This window comes from Alexandromys fortis, unplaced genomic scaffold, assembly GCF_014885135.2.
Source record: "Alexandromys fortis isolate MF-2015 unplaced genomic scaffold, M_Fortis_MF-2015_v1.1 scaffold_288, whole genome shotgun sequence".
NCBI lineage: Eukaryota > Metazoa > Chordata > Mammalia > Rodentia > Cricetidae > Alexandromys > Alexandromys fortis.
This window is the reverse complement of record NW_026068171.1, coordinates 320,269-345,581: the sequence shown is the minus strand read 5'-3', so window position 1 is coordinate 345,581 and position 25,313 is coordinate 320,269. Positions and strand designations below refer to the sequence as shown.

Genomic DNA, 25,313 nt, shown 5'->3' with positions numbered 1-25,313 from the left:
TTTGTCAGTATTTATGGAAAATAATATAATGGGCTAAAGCAGTCTGAGGAGAAATCCGTAATACCAGGATCTTTGCAAGTCAAGATCACAGGAGCCTTTGATGTCTTAAAGCAGAGGAATGGAAAGCACATGGTAATGAATAATTATCACAGCAACATATCCATGAAGGAGCATGAATACAGTTAAACTGATCCAAGATGGTGAAGTATGCACACCAAAAATGCCACTCCTTGAGACAAACAGATGTGAATCATAATCTTGTCTCTCATTGATCAATTGAGTGATATTGGTCAAATTGCCCCAATTTTCTCTGAAGTGATACTCCTAAAAGTCTGCATTTCAAAAGTGTTATAAAGTTTAAATGACAGACAATGATGCCTGTGCCATGCCTTTTAGTCTGTAATGGGATGTATCCATAAACTTGTTTCTCTTATCAACACAGTGATTGTTAGTGTTACTAATATCTCAAGTAACACAATTGAATTCATGTATTTAATTATAATAAAGTAGCTATAATGGTTTCCTACAGGAGGGATGGGGGAGAGATAAGAGAGTGTAGTAGGAGAGATGACTGGAATTGGGGGGGGGCATTTGGGGAAACCTAGAGCAATGGAAATTCCCTGAAAGATATGAGGATGACCTTAGTGAAGACATTTATCAATGGAAGATATAGAGTCTGAACATAACACCTTCTGTAACCAGGAAAGGCTTCCAGTCATGAAATTGGAACACCAACCAAGGCACAAAATCTTTGACCTACAATTTGTCCTACTTAGGAGATATGCTAGGGTAATGGTGGCACAGAACTTTTGGGAGTGGCCAAACAATGACTGGTTTAGCTTTAGACCCATGCAGTGAGAGAAAACACAAGTCTGATACCACCACCTTGATGGCCAGGAAGCAGAGGCAGGACAGCTTAGAGATTGACCCAGGATAGAACCAAACATGATTTTAAAATGTCAACCAAATGATTCCTAATGATATTCTGCTATACTCATAGATTGGTTTCTAGCCCAGTTGTCCTCAGAGAGACTTCATCTAGCAAATGATGGGAGTAGACACAGATGTAATATAAAGAGAGGCCACTTGATGGTTCCCTGCCATTTAGTCCGGAAATAATCACACAGAAACCACATTATTTAAATCACTGCTTGACCCATTAGCTCTAACTTCTTATTGGCTGACTCTTAAATCTTAATTTTACCCATTTGCATTAATCTGTGTTTTGCCATGTGGCAGTGGCTTACGGGGTAAAGTTTCCAGCATCTGTCTCTGGTGGCAGCTCGTTGGGTTCTCCATGACTATATCCTTCTTTCTCCTAGCATTCAGTTTAGTCTTCTCTGCCTAACAAAGTTTTTCACTGCTATAGGTCCAAAGCAGTTTCTTTATTTATTAATGGTAATCAAAGCACTCAGAGAGAAATCCCACATCACCTCCCATTTTCTATTTAAATAAAAAGGAACTTTAACTTTAACATAGTAAAATTACATATAACAAAACAGGTATCAAGTAAGAATTACAGTTACAATATTTATTTCTACTTTATCTTTTATCATAATTAACTATATCTACTTTCTATTCTCAACTTCACTAAAGACTCCAGAAGGATATAAAATTACCTAAGTAAACAGGAAGTGAGTGCATTGTAAGCAACTTTCAAAACTCTAGAAATGACAGAGGCATCTTGCTGCTTGGACAGTCACCCAAGTTTCTTCTGTACCATTGGGGCATCCATCTTCAGCTTTCAGGTTTATAGCATCCATCAGACTTTTCCATGAAGCAGGAAATTTGAAAATCTGTTCTGCATTGCAATGGCAAAGTCCATCAGTTGCTTTCTTCCATGTCCTGCAGAATTTCTAGCAGACCCTTTGATGAACCAGGAGCCCTGAAGGATCATCTTACTTTTAAGCAAGTTCAGTAGTCATTTCTTTGAAGGTCTTGCATGTCCAGTTCATCAAGCAGTTTAGGCAAGAGCAGTTTCTTTCCCAGATGGCTAACCAACTTCATAAGGAACCTCTTCAATTACCATATTCCTCTTGAAGCTATTGGTACTGCCAGGAGCAGATGTGTCTCACTGTCATGAAAAGTCCTATGTTCTTAAAACATTTTAAATGCTATATACTGTTCTTTGAAAGATTTGAAGAATACTTATCCATCTGAAATACATACATTTCCATCTAGAAAATCGAACATGACTACAAGCTTGACTATCATAGATGATTATCTATTAACCTACATTTCTTAGTTATAGATTATATTTTTAAATGAGCTGCACAAACACAATACCTTAATCAAGGGCAGTAATAAATATACACAGCATAACAAAATTGACCTTAAATGTGTATCAATAAACCAAGATCCATACCCATGCAAATTTTATAGCATATCTCCCTTTAAATGTAAAAGAACACTTATAGACAATATTTGGGAATATGGGCATAGTTATTCTCCAAACTTCTTCCTGCTGTTTATTGGGGAAAGTAATTTTTTGAGAAGTGTTCACGGCAATCTTTCAGGGGTTTTTGGTCCATAAAACAATATCAGTCTGGAAGCAATCCACAGGTTTTCATCCTCTATGGAAACAAAAGAATAACCTCTTTTCTGAAGCAACATATTCTTAGACACAAAATCTGAAGTCAGGATACCTTTATAATATACATGCTGGTTTAGCTTAGCAGTCTATACAATGAAATGTCTCTCTGTACTTAGCTCCTTCACAGTCAAAAAATTCAAATAAGGCACAATAATATACAAAATCTAGATTCTCTGTGTATATTCCATCTTAACATGGCTTGTTTTTACTCTATTATTTTTCTACAAGTTTAATATTTATTTTATTATACTCCTTTAGTCTATGACTGTCTGTACTCTATCTCTTTAAAGACTTTGTTTTTTTTTAATTACTTCTTTTTATAACTCTCTGTACTCTTTTTCTTCTCTCTCTCAAGCCTACATACATTTATCCAACACTGTGACCCATTTAGAAGTCTTTTATGTCTGAATCTGTCTTATTGTTTATCTGTAATTCTTTACTGTTTTGAAGAGCTTTTAAAATGGTAAGTAGCTTGGTTGCAGTGGCTCTGAAGGCTGGCTCTGCCTCTCTCCACTTTGAAAATAGTGGAGGTACCATTACTGCCAGCTCTTGGTCTGCCAGGTAGGAGCTCTGAGAATGAGCATGCAGTACATAAACCATTGTTAGCTAAGTAATAGCTAGATATGCCATGCAGAACATTGCACGGCCTGGAAATATGTCTGTATATGGTAGCAGGAATCTGTCATGCTCTCCTGCCTGTGCACTCTAGCAGTCCTGATCCTACTTCCTGCCCAGGCGGGGGGTCACTGAGCAGTGGGCATGGTCTCAGCTACTTTTCCAAGTAGGCATACAAGCAGTTGGGCCCACAAACCCCATTCAAGTGTTCCATAGCTGGACTTCCAGAAAGAATCAGAGTTTGTGCTGTCAGCATGGCCCAGAAAGCCAGCATTTCAAAACCACAGCTTTTTTTTTTTTTTTTATCTGCTACCACTGAATCAAAAAACCTCTCTTAAAGGCCATAGCATGCCACCAGAAAAATGCTGGCTACCAAGAAGCCTTGCTTAACTCTATTCTTTTGTGTCTAGGATTTCTTTCCATGCTTTCACCGATTTTATGTGGATTTTAGCCCACCACATTGGTACCAAATTTTCCTAAGGAGGTAGGCCGCTTGTTGGTTCTGGGCTGCTTAGCCCCAAAATAATCACACAGAAACCACATTATTTAAATCACTGGTTGGCCCATTAGCTCTATCTTCTTAGTGGCTAACTCTTACATCTTAATTTAACCCATTTTCATTAATCTGTGTATCACCACATGGCAGTGGCTTACTGGGTAAAGCTCCCAGTGTCTGAGTCTGGCAGTGGCTCCATGGTTTCTCCTTGACTCCACCCTTATTTCTCCCAGCATTAAGGTTAGTTTTCCCTGCCTAAGTTTTGTCCTGCTATAGGTCCAAAGCAGTTTCTTTATTCATTAATGGTAATCACAGCACACAGAGGGAAATCCCATATCACACAGAGACCCACAGCCAAGCATTAGGTGCAGTTTGGGGGTTCCCTCCTTGAGAGGGGGAGGAACAATTCTAACAACCAGAGCAGTCAGCAACACAACCTGCAGAATCAACTAAGCAGGTCTCATAGGGGTTCACAGTGACTGAAGCAACAATCAGGGAACTTGTATGGATCTGAGCTAACTTCTTTGAATATATGTTATGGTTGTGCAGCTTGGTCTTGTGGGACTCTCAACAGTATGAATGGGGGCTATCTATGACTCTTTTGCCTGTTCTTGGGTTACCGTTTTCCTCCTACTGGATTGCTTTGTCCAGTCATGATATGAGGGTTTGTGCGTAGTTTTTCTGTAACTTGTTATTCAGTGTTCCGCTGAGATCCCTGGTGGGCCTGCTACTTTCTGAATGGAAATGAAGTAGGAGTGGATCTGTGGAAAGAGATAAGGTGGCAGAGATCCTGGGAGTAGAGGAGGGAGGAGAAACTGTGGTTGGGATGTAATATGTGAGAGAAGATTAAATTATTAAAAAACTGAACTCTAACATGCCGTCTAGTGAGATCAACATATGAGAAGCTCCAGCCCTTCCCCGCACCTCATGAGTTCTGTGTGCGAAGCTTTACCCTGGTCTTTTACTCTGTGAGATAAGCACCTGGGAATGTAGCCCACTCCTCACCCTTCTTTCACCAAGCCTAAGTTAAACTCAACCACCTCACAGGAAAATGAGTAGGAAACACTCTCTGTGACTGAACCTGACTTAGATGCAGCTCCTGGAATCTTTATGAGATCCCTTAACCACTTAAAGTCAAACATGGAATACGGAAACAGGTTATTGTCTTTGCTTGTATGTCTTGGTTCTACTTCATTTAATTTTGTGTCTTTGTGTTTGTTCTTTATCCAAAGGTTCTTTTAAGTTTCTCTTTCTGTTATTTTTAAAAGATAGCAACTTGTAGTTTGTACATTTATTATTAAACTATTAAATTTTACACTTTACTTCACCAGAATAGCCTTTTGGGACTTTCTCACTTTTCTAAAAATCTTCTCTTCCACGTTTCTATTAATAATCTATTACTAATATCTCCACTCACACCTTTAACTTATATCTCTTCATTTGTCATCTATATTATACCTGAACTTTCTCCCTTATTATACTAATTCTTCTTTTCATAATTAATACACACTACTCTAAAGTTCAAGGTCATTCTTAACTGTATAGTGAGTTCAAAGTCAGCTTGGAATATAAGAGATCCTGTTTCAAAAGATTATTTGCATAGATTGTGTTTTGCAGAACATTGAATAAATTTTCAGCATGAATAGTTAAGAATTGTGGCAAGTAGTTTATAATATACCATCTTATTTCTTTTGTTGTCAGTTCAATAATTACAATCTCATTTTACTATTGTACTTGGGGTATAGTACTCCAATAATTGAGTTATTCTAGTAAAGCTGTGTGCCACACAGGTGCCAGGTTTATTTAGTTGATGACAGCTTCAGATTACATTCCATTACATGAGTTTGAAACATTAGTATTTGAGAACTCAGTGATGACATGTTTTCTGTAATAGGTGTCATTATTTTGTACCAAGGTATGGCAATAACAGTGAAACAAAGTCAGAAAACATGAATTCTAAATTAGTTTCAGAATGTCCATATTTGGTGTAATTTTGAATGGAGAGTTGTCAAACACTGAAGTATAAGTTGGATTTTGTTCTTTGTTTCAATGGAATAAAAACACTCCTAATTTAAAAGACCAATTTTTGTGTTTAATAATTTTTATTTTCTTGAGAACGTCGCATGAGCATTGTATCTACATTGCTCCTGTCCTTCACTCCCACTCCAACTCTTTGATAGTATCCCCTCTGTGGTTATTTTGAATGAAAATGCCCCCCCCCCCGCCCTAGGCTCATAAGGTGACACTGTAATGAGGTGTGTCTCTGATGTAGTAGGAGTGGCTTTGCTGGAGGAAGTCTGCCCCTTGGGGGTGGACTTTAGGGTCTCAAATCTTCAAGCCAGGCTCAGTGGCTCTCTCTTCCTGCTGCCTGTGAGTAAAGATGTAAGGCTGTTAGCTAACTCTTCAGCACCATGTCTGCCTGCACACCACTATGCTGATAATGGACTAATTCTCTGAACTGTAAGCCACCCCCAAATCAATTTTTTCCTTTATAAGAGTTGTCATGGACATTGTGTCTCTTCACAAACAAAATCTTAACTAAGACATCCTCAAATTCATAATCTCTTCTTTATTTTTGTTACAAAATACACATACATGCATATTATATATGTATACAGACATATATAACCCTCTGAGTCCATTTAGCTTTACTTATATGTACATGAACCAATTTTTAGAATGTTGCTCATTTAGCAGATATCTATCGCTCTTATTTTTCCTGTTTTTTTTTTTTTTATTTAAAACTTAGACCAACCACGGTTTCTCCTCTCCCCACCTCTCCTCAACACACCGCCACCATCCTCAGTAAGGATAAGGCCTCTCATGGGGATCCCATAGAGCTTTTGCCCTTCTCTTTTGTATTAGATTTAACTCTAGACCACCTATGATGCATCCACATATTAAATAATAAAACCTTTACATTAATAGAGTTCACTCTATTTTATGAAAGAAAGTCAGTAGCTAAAACATGATTATACACCTATGTGTGTGTATGTGTGTGTGTGTATATATATACATATATATATATATACATACATAAAGCTATAGAGGAAGAAAAAGTAGAATATTAGTGATATTTTAGCTAGGGATGCATGAAAATGCTCTCTAAAGGATGAAACTTGAGTAGATATCTAAAAGAAATGAGGTTTTAAGTCATACTTATTTGAATAAAGAGTTTTCCATGTGTTGGGGATAGCATTTATAAAAGTCTTGAGGGCAGAAGGAGCTGGGCATACCAAAGCATTACTAAGTATGTAAGAAAGAGATGGTTGTAATGGTATGGGGGATTGGCCAGCAGAGAAAGTGGTTCTTAGATTACTGATATAATGTAGGATTCTATAAGCTGTGCTAAGAAAGGCACACTCACCAGGAGCTTATAGACATGAGATTGTCAAGACCTCACTTTATGTATTTATTTATGCTGCCTATTATGTGTATATCACATATATGTGTGGTCTGTGTCTTTCATTTCAACTCAAAAGTTGTCATTTGCCCACATGCTTTTTTACTTGGTTTTGTTCGTTTTCACACATGCCATTTTGTTATTTCCCAAAATAGGCTTTTGTCCCTTTCGAAAAATTGGAGGGACAACAGCCCACATTGGATGTTTTCACTGGAAGCAGTCCCCTGTAAGGAGCAGTGCTGAATATTTGATTCTACCTTTCAGGAGAAGTCTGCATTTGATCGCCTTCCTGTGGAGGACTGAGGCTCTGGATGGAGTGAAGGTGCGGTTTGGTCAGGTGGCAACACTAATCAAAGTGAGGCTCAGGTTTTATAGCCGTGGATGGTTTTTGTGTGCAGCATGATTGGAGAGAAAGAGGAAATAGAGTGCAGCAGAAATGCATACATCTCCCCACCTACACCCTGGAGCAACATGCTGCAAGGATTCCAGGTTCAAGTTCTGGCGATCTGAGCCACAGTTTAGCTTGTGCCTCTGTCGCAAGAGCATTTGTTCAGAATGACAGTTTAGGCACTTTCAGATTATTAATTAGAAACCATACCAAGATAAGAACTATAACAGTATCTATAATAAAAACAATGTACATCATTGCACCCATTTACTTAGTACCAGCTCTTAGCACGTTAAAGCATGTATTTTTCCCAAGACACTCATAATTGTCTGTGAGGGCACACTACTATCTTAGTACTTTAAATTTGTTGAACTTAGAATATAGATCCCTTGAGCCCCAGAAAATATTTTATGTATGGTTCCAATATATTGTGAAAAACTGTACACTATCTTGGCTTAGTGATTTATACTTGTTGCTCTTTCAGAGGACTTGAGTTCTATCCCCAGAACCTAAATGATAGACTACAACCATTCTAACTCCAGTCCCACGTGGATCTGTTGCCCTCTTCTTGCCTCCACAGTACCAGTCATGCACATGTTATAACATACAAACATGTAGGTTAAACAGTTATACACATAAAATTAAATAAATAAAAAACAACTACACATATTTTGCTTTGGTATAAAGTGTTGACGCAAAATAATATAGTACATTGCTTGTTTATTTGTGTTTTAGAGTGATCTAATCAAAATGCAAATATTAGTTGACTCTATGTTATTTCATGTATTGTGCTAATTTCTTTGCATGCATTACCTCATATAATCATTATAATAACTCTGTCAAGGAAACTGACGATAAGTAAATTAAATAACTTATCCATTTAGCAAATGGTGAAACAAGGAACAAACCTAATTTGTCTGTCTCCTGGACCTGTTTTAAATTTTCTTTTTAAATTTAGTTTTCATTCATGATAAAAAAAAAAAAACATCCCTCTAAAATCCAGCTAGACTTGGAAATGAATTAGAAAAATATGGAACCTAAAGAACTGTGTTGAGAAATTCAAGGCAATACTATCAGATGGGTCAGAGAAGTGGTCTTCTTGGCAACAGAAGCAATGCCATAGTGGTTCAGATAACAGATGAAATATCTCTAAGCTGCCTGCATTCAGCAATGACCATATTCTTACTGGTCTTGCCATTCCTGGATCCAAAGTTCTCTACAGCATTAACAGTGATCACACCACGTCTCATCTTTCCAAAGACCACAGATTTGTTCTCCAACCACTTAGTATCATCAGTACAGATAAAAAAAAAAGTCTTTATGGCATGTTAGATTATTACCATCGCACAAGAATCCTGAAATAATTCTGTGAAAGGAAGAACACCTGTAGCTAAACATTCTCACCCCAGAGCTCAGAGAACAAAAATTTTGCTGTCTTTGGAACTTTGCCTGTAAATAGTTTGAAGAAGATGCAATCTTAAGTCCCATATTGGCAACATGTCAAAACACATGGTACAGTTAACCATAGCTTGCAGGGAATGGCTACAGGACACAGCAGAATCTCCAAGGACTTTAATTTTTTTATCTTAAGTGATGCATGAAACTATTGTGTGTGTGTTTGTGTGTGTGTGTGTGAGCGCACATGCATCTGTTTGTCTGTATCAGCAGGATGACATAATTACAATGTGTTGTTTAAGTCAAGTGGAACACGTAGCCATCTCCTCAAAGTTTTAGCATTTCTTTATGATGAAAATGTTCAAAGTCTTTCTTTTTCATTTTTAAAAAATTTACAGTAATTATTGTTATCTATGTTTACCCCATAGTGTAATAGCCCAGTAGAACTGATTACACAATCTATTTGAAGCTTAGTATCCACTTATCAGTTTTTCCCCACGCTCTCACTCTCCCGGGACTCTGGTATCTACCATTCTACTCTGAACATCTGTGAGATCAACCTTTTTAAATTTTCACATTAATGAGGCCATGTGATCCTTGTCCATCTGCATCTGGTTTATTTCATTATTATAATTATCTTCAGTTCACCCATGTAATTGCAAATGAGACATTTAATCCCTTTTCTGGCTGAAAAAGTATTTCATGGTATATATGTAGCACATTTTTTTTATCCACTTATCAGTTGAGGGGTACTTACTTGGTTTCCATTTTTTTTACTATTGTGAATAGTGCTGAATTAATACTCCAGTGCAGAGGACCATTTGACATTGTGAATTTACTTCCTTTGCATTTATGCTCAGTAGTAAAATTACTAGATGTGGTAGTTCTATTTATTATCTTTGAGAAGGACCATCTAGAATTTTCTATAAGAGCTTGTACGAAATTATGTTCCTACCAACATTGTGTGAGTGTTTCCAATTTTCCATATCCATGTTAACACCTCTGCCCCCTGTTTTCTAATGACCATTCTTACCGAGGTGTTGAAGTTCTCTCTCATCTTGTTTTTGCTTTCTCTTTTTCTGATGAATGGTAGTGGTGAGTTGGTGTAGTATGTGTTTCTTTCATTGGTTAAATAAAGAAACTGCTTTGGCCTTTTGATAGGGGAGAAACTTAGGTAGGTGTAAAAGACAAAACTGGATGCTGAAAAGAAGAGCAGAGTCAGGCAGACGCCATAAAGCTCCAGCCCAAGAGGGAGGGAGGTTAGAATCTTTCCCTGTAAGTCACAACCTCATGGTGCTACACAGATTATTAGAAATGGGTTAGATCAAGATGTAAGAGTTAGCCAATAAGAGACTAGGGTTAATGGGCCAGACAGTGTTTTAATTAATGCAATTTCTGTGTCATTATTTCATGGGTTAAGCTTGCTGGGCAGTGTGACACAACTTGCTCTTTCTACAACAGTGAGTATTTTTCTTATGTCTGTTAACAATTTATGCAAGTCTTCTTTCAAATAATGTCTATTTTGGGTCACTGTTCATTTGAATTTTTTAATATTGAAATTTGAGACTTCCTTTTGTATTCTGGACTTCAGTCCCTTGTCAGATGTATAATTTCAAATAGTTTCTCCAATTCTGTGTATTGTCTACTCAGTTACTTCCTTTGCAGTCCAGAAACATTTTAGTCTTAATCAGTCTCATTTTTACATTTCTACTATTGTTTGTTATGCTCTTGGGTCTTGTGCAGAGAAGTTTAGTCTATTCAAATGTCCTGAGGCGTTTTTGTTATGTTTTCACACAGTAGTTTCAATGTTTAAGTCCTTGCATTTAGGTATTTAATACAATCTTAATTCAAGTTTGGTGATAAGTTAAGATCTAACTCTATTCTTTTGTATTTAACTTTATTTGATGTGCACTGGTTTAAAGGTGTCATATTCCCTGGAACTGAAGTTTTAGACAGGTGTGAGCTGCCATGCGGGTTTGGGAATTGAACCTGGGTCCTCTGGAAGAGCAGCCAGGTCTCTTGACCACTGAGCTATTTCTCCAGCCCCCTAACTTTATTATTTAGAGTGTGGCCACACCATTTTTCAGATGTCATTTTTTGAAAAGACTATTCTTTCTCCAAAGTGTGTGTGCTCTTAACACCTTTGTTGACAAGTCAGTTGGCTGTTAATGCTTGTTTTTTTTTTTTTTTTTTTTTTTTTTTTTTTTTTTTTTTTTTTTTTTTTTATTCTTTGTACTGTGTTCCATTGACAAGCCTGTATGGTANTTGTTTTTTTTTTTTTTTTTTTTTTTTTTTTTTTTTTTTTTTTTTTTTTTGCTAATCTTTGTACTGTGTTCCATTGACAAGCCTGTATGGTATATTATTAAATAGTGGTTTGTGGGTGATGCCATCCCTGTGCTGGCAGTCCTGGCTTTTATAAGAAAGCAGACTGAGCAAACCATGATGAACAAACCAGTAACCAGTGTTTCTCTGTGTCCTCTGCTTTTGTTCCTGTCCCCAGGTTACTGTCCAGTTTTAGTTTTTGCCTTGACTTCCCTGAGTGGACATTGATTCTGGATATGTGAGCCTAATAAACCTCCCTTTCCCAAATTGATTTTGATCATGATGTTTCATCACATCAGTATTAACTATAAGTTAGTCAAGGACTTATGTTTTAAATCACCATGGTGTGTGACTATATAATGCGGGTGAAAGTAGATGAATTCAAGATCTTTTAAGATGACTTTGGTATATTTCAAAACACTATCTTTGACTTGCAAACACATAAGCAGCTATCTCCATTTGTAATAACGATAGATTCTAAGTTTCTACAAGCCTTAATATTCTTGGATTTTTCCTTCTTTCTAGGCTATCCTTGTGACAACTGGTCAGATTATTACTTTGATCTGTCCGCATGATCCATGTGCTGTTTATCTAATCATTTCAATTGTCTGGTCCTTGGTCCTTGAGACCAATGATGGCCATGGTATACCAGCACTTTGAATCTGTCATATGTAGAAAATGCATGTTAGTTCAATCAGTCTTGTATAATCTACAAAAACAGTAACAAAGACAAATATAAAAATGGCTTGTTAAAAGCTAAAATAGAGAGAGGGAGATGAAGGACAGACAAAAATAGGCAAGTGGGAAAAAGGGAGAGAAGGAAAGAGAGAGACAGAAATCTCTGTAGTGATAAAGTACATTTTTCGTGCACAGGCCTCTCAATAGCAAGCAGTTCACCGTCAATTCAGGACTCTTCTTTTATTCTTTTTTAGTTGTAGAAAGCTCTCCAGAGGAGGGGTGAACCTTGTATTGTTTCTGCTCCATTAACTTTCCTGTCCTAATAACACTCCTAAGACATTCTCATGTTTACAATGCCAAAGCGAGAAGGAAATTGTTATGAAAATTTTGTCCTTTGAAATAAATCTACCCTCTAAGCTCATGGATATTAAAGGAAAAATTTTATCTCTACTTTGTCAGCATTTGATTCAAGACCTAGTACGTGGTAGGCCTTGAGACTACGATTGTTGAAAGAACACATGCTTGAATAAACCTCAGGCTTCAAAGATGTGGATAATGTCAACAGCATCCCACATGGGCTCAACGAAGGCTTTTCCAGTAATGACCATATTTGGCTCAGATGGCTGGCAAAGTGGGTAATTCCTTCAATGTTTTGGTTTCCATGCTTTTCGATCATGCAGTTGAATGCTTCTCTTAATATAGGAAGGTTTGGAGAGAGAGAGAGAGAGAGAGAGAGAGAGAGAGAGAGAGAGAGAGAGAGAGAGAGAGAGATAGTTTCTCTAGTTCCTGTCATGTTTGATCCTGCCATGACACAAGCTACTCTGCTTGCCCATGGTGGTAGTTCAGTTTCTGGTGGTGTATTTTTTTTACACAACATGTATATTGTTTTATCATGTTCTTTCCCATCTTCTAGATCCTCCCAACTTTTCTACATCTCCCCCTCTCTGTTTCTTTCTCCCTCAACAAAGAACGAAAAAAAAAAACCTACTTCTTCTGCAGAACATGGAAAACAAATACAGAGACCCACAGCCAGACAACATGCAGAGAGTGAGAGAGACCTTGAACACTCAGTCCTAAGTAGATGTCTCCATTGAATCCCCCCCCCCTCCTTCACGGCTCAGAGAACCCTGCTCAATAAGAGGTGTAAACAGTAAGAGTCAGATGGAATGCAGGACGCCAAGGAAACAAGGCCCTCTAAATCAACGTGAGTAAATCACATATGAACTCACAGAGACTGAGCCGGCAAGCACATGGCCTACATGGGTGTGCACCGGATGGAATTCTAGAACTGAAAGGAGAAGTGGACACATGCCCCCCTCTCTAACCCAGAAGCTATCTCTAATTGATAACTACTTGCAAATGAAAATTTAGTTTTCTCCAAGGGAGTCTAACTGGGGAAGTGAGTTACTTTTAAGGGCAGGCCATATGCCCAGGAGTAGATGGCCAACAGAAACGGCTTCGATAGCATCTTCAGGGAGTCCCTGTCTCATAATGTCATGTCAAGCCTTATTTATATTATACATAAGTATATAATATAACATATATTTATACTTTTACCCGACAGGTTTTGAGTATATATTCTGGCTTCTGGTTTTGTGTTTAATGGGATTCCTGAATGTGAGAATAAGTGTCTCTGGACCTATGTCTATTTCTTGAGCCTTTCCTTGGGCACATTTCCTTCTGTTTCATTTTTCTTATTCCAATTTCTTTGTTTTTCTTTTATCTAAAAGCTCCCAGAAACACAGCTAGCCTTGTGCTTCAATTAATTCATTAGGAAGTTCTTTAGTAATCTTGACTTCTTCATCTAACTTGAGGCTTTCTGAACTTTCTGTAGAGGCAGAATACTGGGCCAGTTGCTACAGTCTTCCATGGACTTGACGTTCTGGTCTATTTCGTATTTGCAGTGGCAGAGTCATAAAGTCTATGTCCACTCTGATGACTTTTTTGCCCAGAGTCACTCACATTGGTGAGACAACATTGGAATCAGCTACTTTGAAAGTAATCCTTTACCTTTAAGAGAGAACTCTAGCACCGGATGACAAGATGGCCATAACATTCTCCCTATAGTCCTCACAATCCACCTTCATGAAATGATCTCTGCAAATAGTCTCCAGGAACATAAGCAAATTGCTTTTCTAGAAGAACCTTATTGCAGAGTCGAATGAGTTTCTTATAGGTCCAGAAAGCCACCTCTCATGGTGTCTCAGACTTTCCTGAACCACAAGATGTAGGGGTTTCTGATTTCTGTACTCTGCACCCAAAGGACTTCTTTTGTTCTCTGTGGGCAGTATGAGGATACAGATAGCACACAGAGGTGGGATGCTGAATTGTATGTTTTAATTTGAATTTTTATTGCATTTATTTTTATTGTGTGTGTATTGGTAAGGAAACACACACATGTGGATGTTAGAGAAGATGGGGGGTTAAAGAATTATTGAGTCAGTTCCTTACTTCAACTGCATGGATTCTGAGGATCAAACTCAGGTCATGAAGCTTAGAAGCATGTGCCTTTATCCACTGACCAAGATTGCTAGCTGCTCTGAATTATACATTTTAAAAGGTGAATTTATAAAATGTGAGTCAATCTTCAAGTTAAAAAAATAAGTAAAATGCAGCCGGGCGGTGGTGTCATACTCTTCTAATCCCAGCACTCAGGAGGAAAAGGCAGGCGGATCTCTGTGAACTCAAGGCCTGCCTGGTCTACAAGAGCTAGTTCCAGGACAGGCACCAAAGGAACACAGAAAAGCCCTGTCTCAAAAAAATAAAATAAAAAATAAAATGTGAAGAAAATAATTGAAATTACATAGACAGTATACAATAAAATCAATATAATATAGGAGTTTTTTTAGTATGTAGCAACACCTAACAAGATCATCATAAGCAGTACGATGGATTTGTAGATATCCAAATGTGTACTACTTTATCTGTGGATAGGTTGCATATTCTTTGTAATATAAATTATGCTTTTGGTTATAGATTTGACAGATTTTACTGAATCCATATTTCTCTCACATCGATATAATTCCCAGTGATTAGCCTCCTGTTCTCATTTCCTTGAAGTAAAAATCTTAGGACCCACCTACAAACTTTTTCCAATTAAGTTATTGTGTTTATTCCCCTAAGCAAAACACTTTCAAAGTGATCTCTTGGATGGCCTAAGGAAAGGTGGGAGCAAATAAACTCCTAAAAGCCAGGAACCACCCTTTGTATTTTGGTAAATAGTTTATGTGACATGCTGGCCTGTCTTAGAAAGAGTTATCTTGTTACTTTTCCCTTCTTTGGTGAGGGATTGCTCTTTTCTTTTTCTAAGTCTTCGGATTTGTCTATTTCATCAGAGGAGCACTTGAATGAATTATAGCTAGCTTAGAGCAGGAACTTAGTCATGTCAATAGACTTTATCAATAAATAACAATACCATGTAAAACATAATGAGTTGAAAGAGGCAAACTGGTTGAGAAAATGCCTTGGGGTGCTCATTATTGTTATTCATTGGATGATGTTTGGTATGAAATTTCCCAGTGCTCAGGTGAGATACACACCTGGTTATCAGATTTAGTGGAATGATTTTACAGTCATCAAACCAGATTTTCAAGTTAGCTTCAGCTGTAAACTTAACTGAAACCTTACATCATGTGCAAGAGGGGACCTCAAACTGAAGAATTGTCCAGATCATATAGATCATCTGTGGCCATAACTGTGGGGTATTATTCAATCTCTAATTGATGTATCGATGATACCATCTCTAGGCAATTGGGCCCGAGCAGTATATGAAAAGTAACTGAACAAACCTCAGGAAACAATGCAGTGAGCAGTGTTCCTCCATGGTACTTCTTTTGGTACTTTTCTCTAGATTCCTGCCTTGATTTCTGTTGATAAAGAACTGTAAAGTGTAAGATGAAATAAACCCTTTTATCTACAAGTTGGTTTTGGTGATGGTATTCATCACAGTGACAGAATGCAAACCAGACACAAAATTTCTCTCACTTCTTCATGTCAAGAAAGAGATGGAAAGAGAGCCTCAGAGGCCTGCTCCATAGCTCAGACAGGCTTTGAATTCGAGATCTTCCTGCCTCATCCTCCTGCATGCTTGGATTATAGACTAATTCTACCAGGCCTGACTATTTTAATATTTTATTTAGGTGTGTGTGTGTGTGTGTGTGTGTGTGTGTTGAAGTATGGTTTTATTCATCACAGAATAAATAAATGCCTTTATCTGTAGGTAGTCAGCCCAGATTGCATAGACTCAGGGTCAAATATGCAAACTATTAAACTCCTGGATTCAATAAAGCACATGCTGGTTCTAAGAATGAGACACGTTTGGAAATGAGACATGATCCATTTACTTATTCTGGGCTAGCAGGCTGGCCTTCGGATCACTGGAGAGTGGGATATCTGAATTGTAAAATACACATTGGTTTTGTGGAACTTTTATTGCTATTGGACAAACCAAGAAACAAGAACACCGAGAAAATTAATTTCTGGGCCTCTGTCCCAAGCACCAAACTAAGAGTAATGATGTGTTGATCCACAACACTTTGAGAGATCATATCTGACAAAAATTTAACCATCCCCATTACTTTGACAGTTCTGTCTAAATATTGTCAAAACAACGGGTTGGTTTGGATAACTTAATCAATTGGCCATTTTGAGTACTGTAGTCAAGCTAATCACGTTAGTTCTCTTGTAAATGGATTATGGAAAATGTCAACTCAGCTAATGTAAGCAAAGAAGATAGAGAGTTTTAATTAATTAGTTTACTTTGCCCCCAGTATAATTATATAGCACCTGAAATGTCATTTGATGGAAGTAGGGTCCCTTCTGCGAGACCCTGATTGAAATCTAATGCTTGGGCCTGCAGGTGCCTTCAAGGGTAAGATAAATAGAGCGTTCATTTCTGATTTTGACACGAGATTCAGCTGGAAGCAATTGGTCTCAGGGACACATTAAGTCAGTCAGTCAGTCAGTCAGTCAGTCAGTCATCTTGCTACGTATTCCACCTTGCTAAGTGCTTTAATAGCCCTTCAGTCAACCCTTGTGTTCGGCCTGGGAAGATAGTTAACTCGGAACAAATAATAACTCACGTTGGTCAGTTTACTCCTATTTTTAGGTTGCTTTTTCAAAAATGGCCAATTTAACCACTAGCTCTGGATAGAGTGTATTCTGTCTCATTCTAAAAAAAAAATCCCTATTCTTTTTGTACTGGAATTCAAATAAAGACCCAAAGATTATACGTGAGGAAGGACACCCTGCTTATAAGCACTATGTTAAGTCCTTGCCTGCAGGGGTCCTCAGGTCTGGAAAAGGGACAGTTAGAGTAGAGCTTGCCTATGGATATAGGAGTTGAATGAAGACTGCTGGGAAGTGTGCTTCTGGGTGCCCGTGTATGAGTGAGAGTGGATGTGAAATTTGGGAGTACGAGGGCTGTTGGTCTGAATAGGAACTCAGAGATGTCTGGGATAGGGGAGATAGCTCTGAAAAACAATGCATCTCTAATGCTCACCTCTACACCAGTGCAACTTTACATTTGTATTTTCATTTTCTCTTTGGAAGTATGCTCTGTGTGGGGAGGAGGGTAAAAAGGGGAAACTGATTTTTTCCCGTGTACTTTGTATCCTTCATCATTGGAGAAAAAAAAAACTCTCAAAAATATACACAGACACAGACACACAGACACACAGACACACACACACACACACACACACACACACACACACACACACACACACACACATTCTGGTCCTGGGGCTAGAGGCATGGCTTAACGGTTAAGAACACTTGTTGCTCCTGCAGAAAATCAAGGTTTGATTACGTGGCAACTCATAGGCATCTGTAATTCTCGTTCTATGGGATCCAATGCCCTCTTCTGACCTCTGTAGGCACTGCAGGCACATGGTGCACTCATACATGAAGGAAAAACACTCGTACACATAAAGTAAAAAATCTTAAGACAAAAACCACAAGTCCTTTAAAAAAAATACTGTTAAGTAAATCTTTCAAGAACAAACAGGTTCTCAGAAAAAAAAAATGATGTGATTTACTATTGTTAAATCTGTTCTTAAGAGCTGCATAATTTATTCAAATGACCCAAAGCTTTTAAACTCAATCTTCAAGTGAAAAAAAAATTATCCAGTCCCCAGGAGAGTGGTATTTTTTCTTATGCTGTATTGCTTCCCATAACCGACATTTATTGGACTCTCAAGTGTATTTACGTTGTTGGCTTAACTGGGAGTTCATTGCTGAATCTATAATATGCTGTACTTTTTTTTGTTTTTGCTTTGAGTGGTGTCAATATTATTGCTATTCTTTTTTTTCTTTCCTTCTTAATTCCTTGCAGTTATACCTTTTTCTTTGACTTGTGAAAATTTATCCTCTAAAATTATTAAGAAACAAAGTAAAGGTGTTTTGAATCTTCTGGGATATATATNNATGACAGAACTTACTATAAGGAAGAATGAAAGCACTAGACAAGGTCCCCTGCTTTCAGAGAGTGTTCAAGGTTACTTCTTCTGGAGGCCAGCCTGCAAGTTTTTGTCTCTCTCTAAAGTTTATAGCTAACTGCCTGATCATTTCTTTGCAAGGGGGCACAAGGTGGTGAGGCTCGAACTAGAACAGGGTGGGAATCTGACCCACTGTGACTACTCAGAGGCTCTGGCCTGGAAAATTCCCTGTATGTTGCAAAAACAAACATTTGCAATGAAGGCAGAAACCAGGCTTAAACAAAGAATGAAACTCATTCTCCTTTCAACTCTCCTGCCGATAAACATATGTGCCCAGTCTTTTGTTTCCCAGACATCAGGTTTCCATTATTTGAACAGAGCTTCTACCTGAATCTGTCCAGATCATAAGACAGAAATATTTTGAGATTTAACAAATTGTTGTGTGTGTATGTGTGTGTGTGTTTGTGTGTGTGCATTTGGCCAATATCCAAACCTATTAAATCAAAAGAAACGCTACAATGATGCCCTCAAGCCTTTAGAGCTTACTGTATATTTCAGGCTATGCTAAGCAACCCTTACTGATTCTATATGCTTATGTGTTGTAGGATTTACTTTATTATCAAGGTAGAAGCAGAGGTCACAAGCTGTCTGCTACTTCTGGTGACATGTGTAATTTTGTCCTTTCTTACCTATGATCACTTCTCTTGTTCTACTGAACTTCATACCTTTGTGCTATCTTTTAAAGACAATGATATATTCCTTTCCTTGTAATTTGAGAGGCAATAATGCTCACTACTGTACTACCAACGTACTATTGCCTGCTTCTTTGAACAATAGGATCCACAGGATCATTGGAATCACACAGCTGTTTATAGTGTTGTGGGTTACCTGATTATCTGCAGTAACTATAGAAAATTGCCCAACCACACATTTCTCTTCCCTGATCTCCATTATGCTAATAGATTGAAGAAGGATACTTTCCCTTGTATAGCAATCCATCATAATTTCTTCTTTTTTGTGCTTTTGTAATAACTTTTTAACTGTCAGCAATGAGATTGTCTGCAAATGCTGCATGTATCTCCTTTGCTCAGCAAAAGGAGAGATGAAAGGAGCAGCTATCGGTGTAAAGATTACAAAACATGATCTCTGACATGAGTTTACTTTTCCCGAAATTCACATGTCCTCATAATAGCTGTGGGACCTCAGAGAATTTATTTAAACTCTGTCACCCTGTGTTTCCTGATTTGTAAAGGGGCAATAATAGTAATACTTTATAAGGGCATCTGCTATGTATTGGGCATCATTTTAAGTACTCTAAGTGTAATTTATTTAATCTTAGTAACTTTGTGATATGAATAATTAATATCATCCCCATTTCTCAGACAAGCCAGAAGATACTTGAAGAAGGAAAGTAATGTGACTGCCTTCATAGAATTTAGATCTGGCAGAACTTGACTGATGAAGCCGAGTGGATGTACCTCAGAGGCCATTTCTTACAGTGTGCTATGGTGCCTCTCTGTTGAACGATTGAGCATGAAGTACACAACACAGCTTCAGGCACAAAGAAAGCATTTACTGTCAACTGGCATTATCCTTCTTTTGGACCGTATTCATTTTCTCACTCTTGCTGCTGCTGGATTGTGTGAAGGTGATCATCCTTCCACAAAAGGGAAAACAATCAGAATATCATCATCATCATCATCATCCTCATCATCATCATCAGCAGCAGCAGTCTACAATAACAGCTAATTATTTTTTTACCTTGTTGTTATCTATATGAGCTACAGTTGTGACCGAGTCACATGAACAGAGGCACTAATTGTTAAAACCTTTTTATTGTTACAGGAAAATTTATCTTTTCTATCCTCTACCTTCAGAAGCAGGACAACCAAAATGTTTCAAAGGAAGGTAGAAAACTTAAAAGTTATAGACTTCAAGTAAAATTGCTACCATTCTTTAATAAACAGGGGTAAAAATTTCAAAATGTTCTTAAGGCTCTAAAAGATGTTTGTGAACAAAGATTGCTACTAGAGTAAACTCTTTAGTCTCCCTATTCCTTAACTTGTTTTAAAATGCCATGATCAAGAAAACAGAAAAAGAAAATTTTGCTAAAATTTATATTCTTCTCTTAAAGTAAGCCCCTGAGTTTAAAATTCTCTAGCACATTTGTGGAAACTTCATTTTTTTTTTGTCTGAGATTTATTTGAATGAGCTGTTATGATTGGAGACATGAGAATTTCAGATTAATGTTTTGCAGCCAGAAAAAAAACCCCTCTGGAAAGCTGGCAAGTGTTCATAAGTCAGCCTCAGAATTATGTAGGTTGAAGGCTCCCCAGTGGACAGAGCGAATATATAAGAGGGAAACCAGAGGTCTGGTGCAGTTGCATCTCAGAGTCTAAGGATGGAGGGAGCACAGAACTAAAAGCTTTCTTCAGCCTGAATTTTAAAGGTAAGTCAGAACAATTTATACACGCTTGAGTTGGGAAGGAGAACATACAGCAATAAAAACTGCTTGTGTGCATGGACGAACGGATCTTTTTCCTGTATTTTAACACTGCATTTTGCAGAATGCCTTAATTCTTTAATTGCTGTTTCTCTTACAGGAGTGCGTGTGGGAGCTAAGTAAGCTGATTTATGATAACTGCTTTAAACACTGGCAATTAGTAAGTCTTTAGTGGGATTTATTTTTGCTTCTTTCATGTTGATTTGGAAGATCATACAAAAGAATGGGCGTTTGACAGAAATGACAGTTTGCCGTTTCTTAGGACGTTTTCTGGTGGTTACATTCTAAATTGAGTATTTGCTTGTATGTACTTTGAAACTATCTGGTATTATAGTTTTTCTGCTTGTATGTTTATCTTTAGTTTTCTTTTGTTTCAAAATAATATGGCTGGTGTAAAGAAAAAAAAAACACCAGCCCCCCTCCCTCCTGAACACTGTCCTTAATGCTGGAAAGGAATGATTATCTAATTTTGTTAAACTGAAAAGATAGCAAAGAAAAAATGGTGAGACTATATCATAATTAGACACTGATGTTAAATTCTGATTTAATTGAGCAACCAAAGCTATAACTGTTTTGTGGTTTTGTTTTCTTTGTCTTGTAATTAAAGTGAAAATTAATTTGTTTCCTATGAGAGAGATCAGATTTAAATATCCATATTGAAAACCAGCATTACTATCAAAATTTTGAGGTAAAGGCTTTAAGAAACATACATATCCAAAGTTTCTTCTTGTTATAGTGAAAACAAGGGGAATGTAAATAAACAGATTATTTTCCACTAGCAAAGACCAACCCTGACTCTCTATCCTAATATACTTTTTCCATATATTCTTTCAGTTCTTTGTACACTTACCTTTTTTTCCTATAGCTTGTGTTACTCATATTTTCCATGTCTGTAACAATTTGTATTTAACAAGTTAAGCATTGCTCTGTGAAGCAGCGGGTAGCAGTGAGATTTCTAGGAAGCAAATGGAGAAATAAGCCTCTGTTTTTAAACTTTCAAGTTGTCTTTGGACTCCTTCTTATTTGTCTCATAGAATCCCTACCTCACTAACTTTTAAGCTATTAATTTCTCTCTAGATGTTTCAAAGACATGAAAGGATAGAAAGACAAAAAGTTTTGCTCAGAATTTTCAGTCTAATACTACTGAGAAAATGTTGATTTTTTTTTCCCTCAAGAGGTAATAGTCCTATTTTCAGGCATGGTGCTATTTTATAATGTTTGCTACAGATGCTTACCTTATTATGACCTTTAACAAATTTTCAAAATGCTTATGACTCAAATAGGTTTTAGATGTGCATTAAGCGTTCTACTTTTCTCCCCCAGAGAAGACGTGAGAACTAGGAGACGCTGACAATTCAATATGAAGGACAACTTCAGTTTTGCCGCTACCAGCAAAAACATCACCAGCAGCCTGCCTTTTTATAGTCTCAACATATCTGGCACCAATGAGTCCACCTTTAACTGCTCGCACAAGCCATCAGATAAGCATTTGGAAGCAATTCCTGTTCTCTACTACATCATTTTCGTCATTGGGTTTGCTGTTAATATTGTTGTGGTCTCGCTGTTTTGTTGTCAAAAGGGCCCTAAAAAGGTTTCCAGCATTTACATTTTCAATCTGGCTGTGGCTGATTTACTCCTTTTGGCCACCCTTCCTCTCTGGGCATCCTATTACTCTTACAGATATGACTGGCTCTTTGGACCTGTGATGTGCAAAGTGTTTGGTTCTTTTCTGACCCTGAACATGTTTGCCAGCATTTTTTTCATTACCTGCATGAGTGTTGATAGGTACCAATCGGTTATCTACCCCTTTCTGTCTCAAAGAAGGAATCCCTGGCAAGCATCTTATGTAGTGCCCCTTATCTGGTGTATGGCCTGTCTGTCCTCACTGCCAACATTTTATTTCCGAGATGTCAGAACCATTGAATATTTAGGCGTGAATGCTTGTATTATGGCTTTCCCACCTGAGAAATATGCCCAGTGGTCTGCTGGGATTGCCTTAATGAAAAATATTCTTGGTTTTATTATTCCTTTAATATTCATAGCAACGTGTTACTTTGGAATCAGAAAACACCTGCTGAAGACCAATAGCTATGGAAAGAACAGAATAACCCGTGACCAAGTATTGAAGATGGCAGCTGCTGTTGTGTTGGCCTTCATCATTTGCTGGCTTCCCTTCCATGTTCTGACCTTCCTGGATGCTCTGGCCTGGATGGGTATCATTAATAACTGTGGAGTCATAGCAGTCATTGACCTGGCACTTCCTTTTGCCATCCTTCTGGGATTCACCAACAGCTGTGTTAATCCTTTTCTGTATTGCTTTGTTGGAAACCGCTTCCAACAGAAGCTGCGCAGTGTGTTCAGGGTTCCGATTACTTGGATCCAAGGCAAGAGAGAGACTATGTCATGCAGAAAAAGTAGTTCTCTTAGAGAAATGGACACCTTTGTGTCTTAAACTTGTTCATGGGATGCATGTAACCAGCTTAGCTATTGGTTTGGAAGCCCATACAAATAATCTTTAAGTGGCACCAGTATAATCTGTTTCTTTGCCTTGTCTAATCTTTGCTTACTTCCCCAGAATGGAAAACCAAATATAACTGAAAACTTTTATACCCCACCAGTTTTCAATGATTCTGCCTTGTTTTTCTGGCCCTTTGGCACACCATTGTCATGGGTGAGCTATATCTATAATATAGAAATAATTGGGGGGAATGATCTCAACTGTAATTGATAAAAAATTATGAATGGTGATTTGGAGTTTTAGATTTCTCCCTGGAAAATGCTGGCATTTCTTAGTGGAGTTTTATGTCCACTTTCATCAGATTTTTCGTTCTCTTTTAACAAGGGCCAGTTTTAACTTCTTATATTGCTTATTGTACAATATACCATGAGAGGTGGACACTAAGTTTAGCATGATATACTTTTCTATATATTCCTTATGTAGGGAGTAGTTGATTCGGTCTCTTAGTGTATGGTTTCTCCTTTTAAAAAAAATTGTATGTTGTGTTTCTTTTTCATTTCACTTGAGTATAGCTTTGTACTTGCTATACAGCTACACACGGAGTAGGTCTAAGAATGTAGATTAAATTAGATGCATTTTTTAGCTTAGTCCTGTAGGTTTAGAAAGTACACTACTTAGTAACAGAGAAATGCAATGAAAAAATATTTTACTACACATTAAACTGAATATATATACTTTGAAAACTTTTAATCCATTTTGACGATTGTTTAAAGCTTTCTATTCTCTTCTGATGATTTTTGAATACAGCACAAAACTCTGTGTATTATTACACTATGTAAAGGTCACTTTTTACATTTTTAACCTTTTGACTGTGGTGCTTTGATATATTCAATGGTGACTTGGGTTTAATTATTCATGCTTTTGTTCTGGGCTGCGTCCCAAAATATCTCTTTGACCCTGAAAAATAGAGAGGATTCTTTAATTCCTTAACTTCATAATAGACTGAAAACTGGCATAGGAAAAGGTTATGTCAGAATGGAATTTTGATGCCTTCTTAGGGGCAAAGAGAACCAACAAATGGTAAGTTTGGTGTGCTACAAGGAACTTGTCAGAGAAAGGCATTCCTGCCACAAAAAATGTTTGAACCTGCGTCTTTGGGCACAGTTCCAAAATGTATAATAGTCTGTGAGAGTGATTTAAATCAAACACAGATCCATAGACTTCATTCTCAACATGAGTACATCTCCTACGTTAGAGGAGATTACCTGAAACTGAGTTACCTGAAGCTTACCCAAACTCGAGAATGAATATTAACTCACAAGTTTCAGATTTCATTCTCTGACTGCCCCATATTATACCAGGCTACCTAAGACCTTCCTGGACCAATGCTGAACTATGAGGTTGATTTAAAGTTATGGAAACTCAACATCTCTATCAGATTCCAGGCTTTTAGTTTGAAGAATCCTCTCACACCCCTTCCTGGGAAAGCCCTGATTTCATGTAATCATATTCTTTCAGTAAAAACAAATAGTTAAATGTGTAATCAGTTACAACTTTGTGTTTTAAATAATCTTACACAACTTCTTATAAAAATAAAATCATTATTGGGAGTCCATGTGTGTTATTTGTTTTAACTTTCTCTAGGTGTAGACTCTTATCGCCTCTTAGTATCATCCAGAAAAATCACGATTCATACTTCTCAATTTCAGCTTGCATCATTACTCATTCAGGTCAATATTAGACAGGCATATGGAAAGAGGATGTTGGAAATGAATTCTGATACCTCCTTGGGGTTCAAATGACAAATGTGTCAACCAATGTTGAAATAGGAGCGGCAGGGCTGCGTCCCCGGCACCCGGCCGCCAACATGGCTAGCTTATGCCCGAAATAATTACACGGAAACTGTATTCTTTCAAACACTGCCTGGCCCGGATAGTTTCAGCTTCTTATTGGCTAGCTCTTACATATTGTTCTAACCCATTTCTAATATTCTGTGTAGCCCACGAGCTGGCTTACCAGGGAGGA

The 25,313-nt window shown here is 37.5% G+C and overlaps 1 protein-coding gene across 1 annotated transcript; it reads left to right on the top strand.

Annotated features, from left to right (window-relative positions):
- Nucleotides 1-20,618: 20,618 nt before the first annotated feature.
- Nucleotides 20,619-24,898, top strand: Agtr2 (angiotensin II receptor type 2). The gene is made up of 3 exons (XM_050128370.1): nt 20,619-20,776; nt 20,931-20,990; nt 22,154-24,898. Exon 3 carries the CDS (start codon nt 22,191-22,193, stop codon nt 23,280-23,282), a length of 1,092 nt encoding a protein of 363 aa, XP_049984327.1. The 5' UTR covers nt 20,619-20,776; nt 20,931-20,990; nt 22,154-22,190; the 3' UTR covers nt 23,283-24,898.
- The last annotated feature ends 415 nt before the right edge of the window (nt 24,899-25,313 follow it).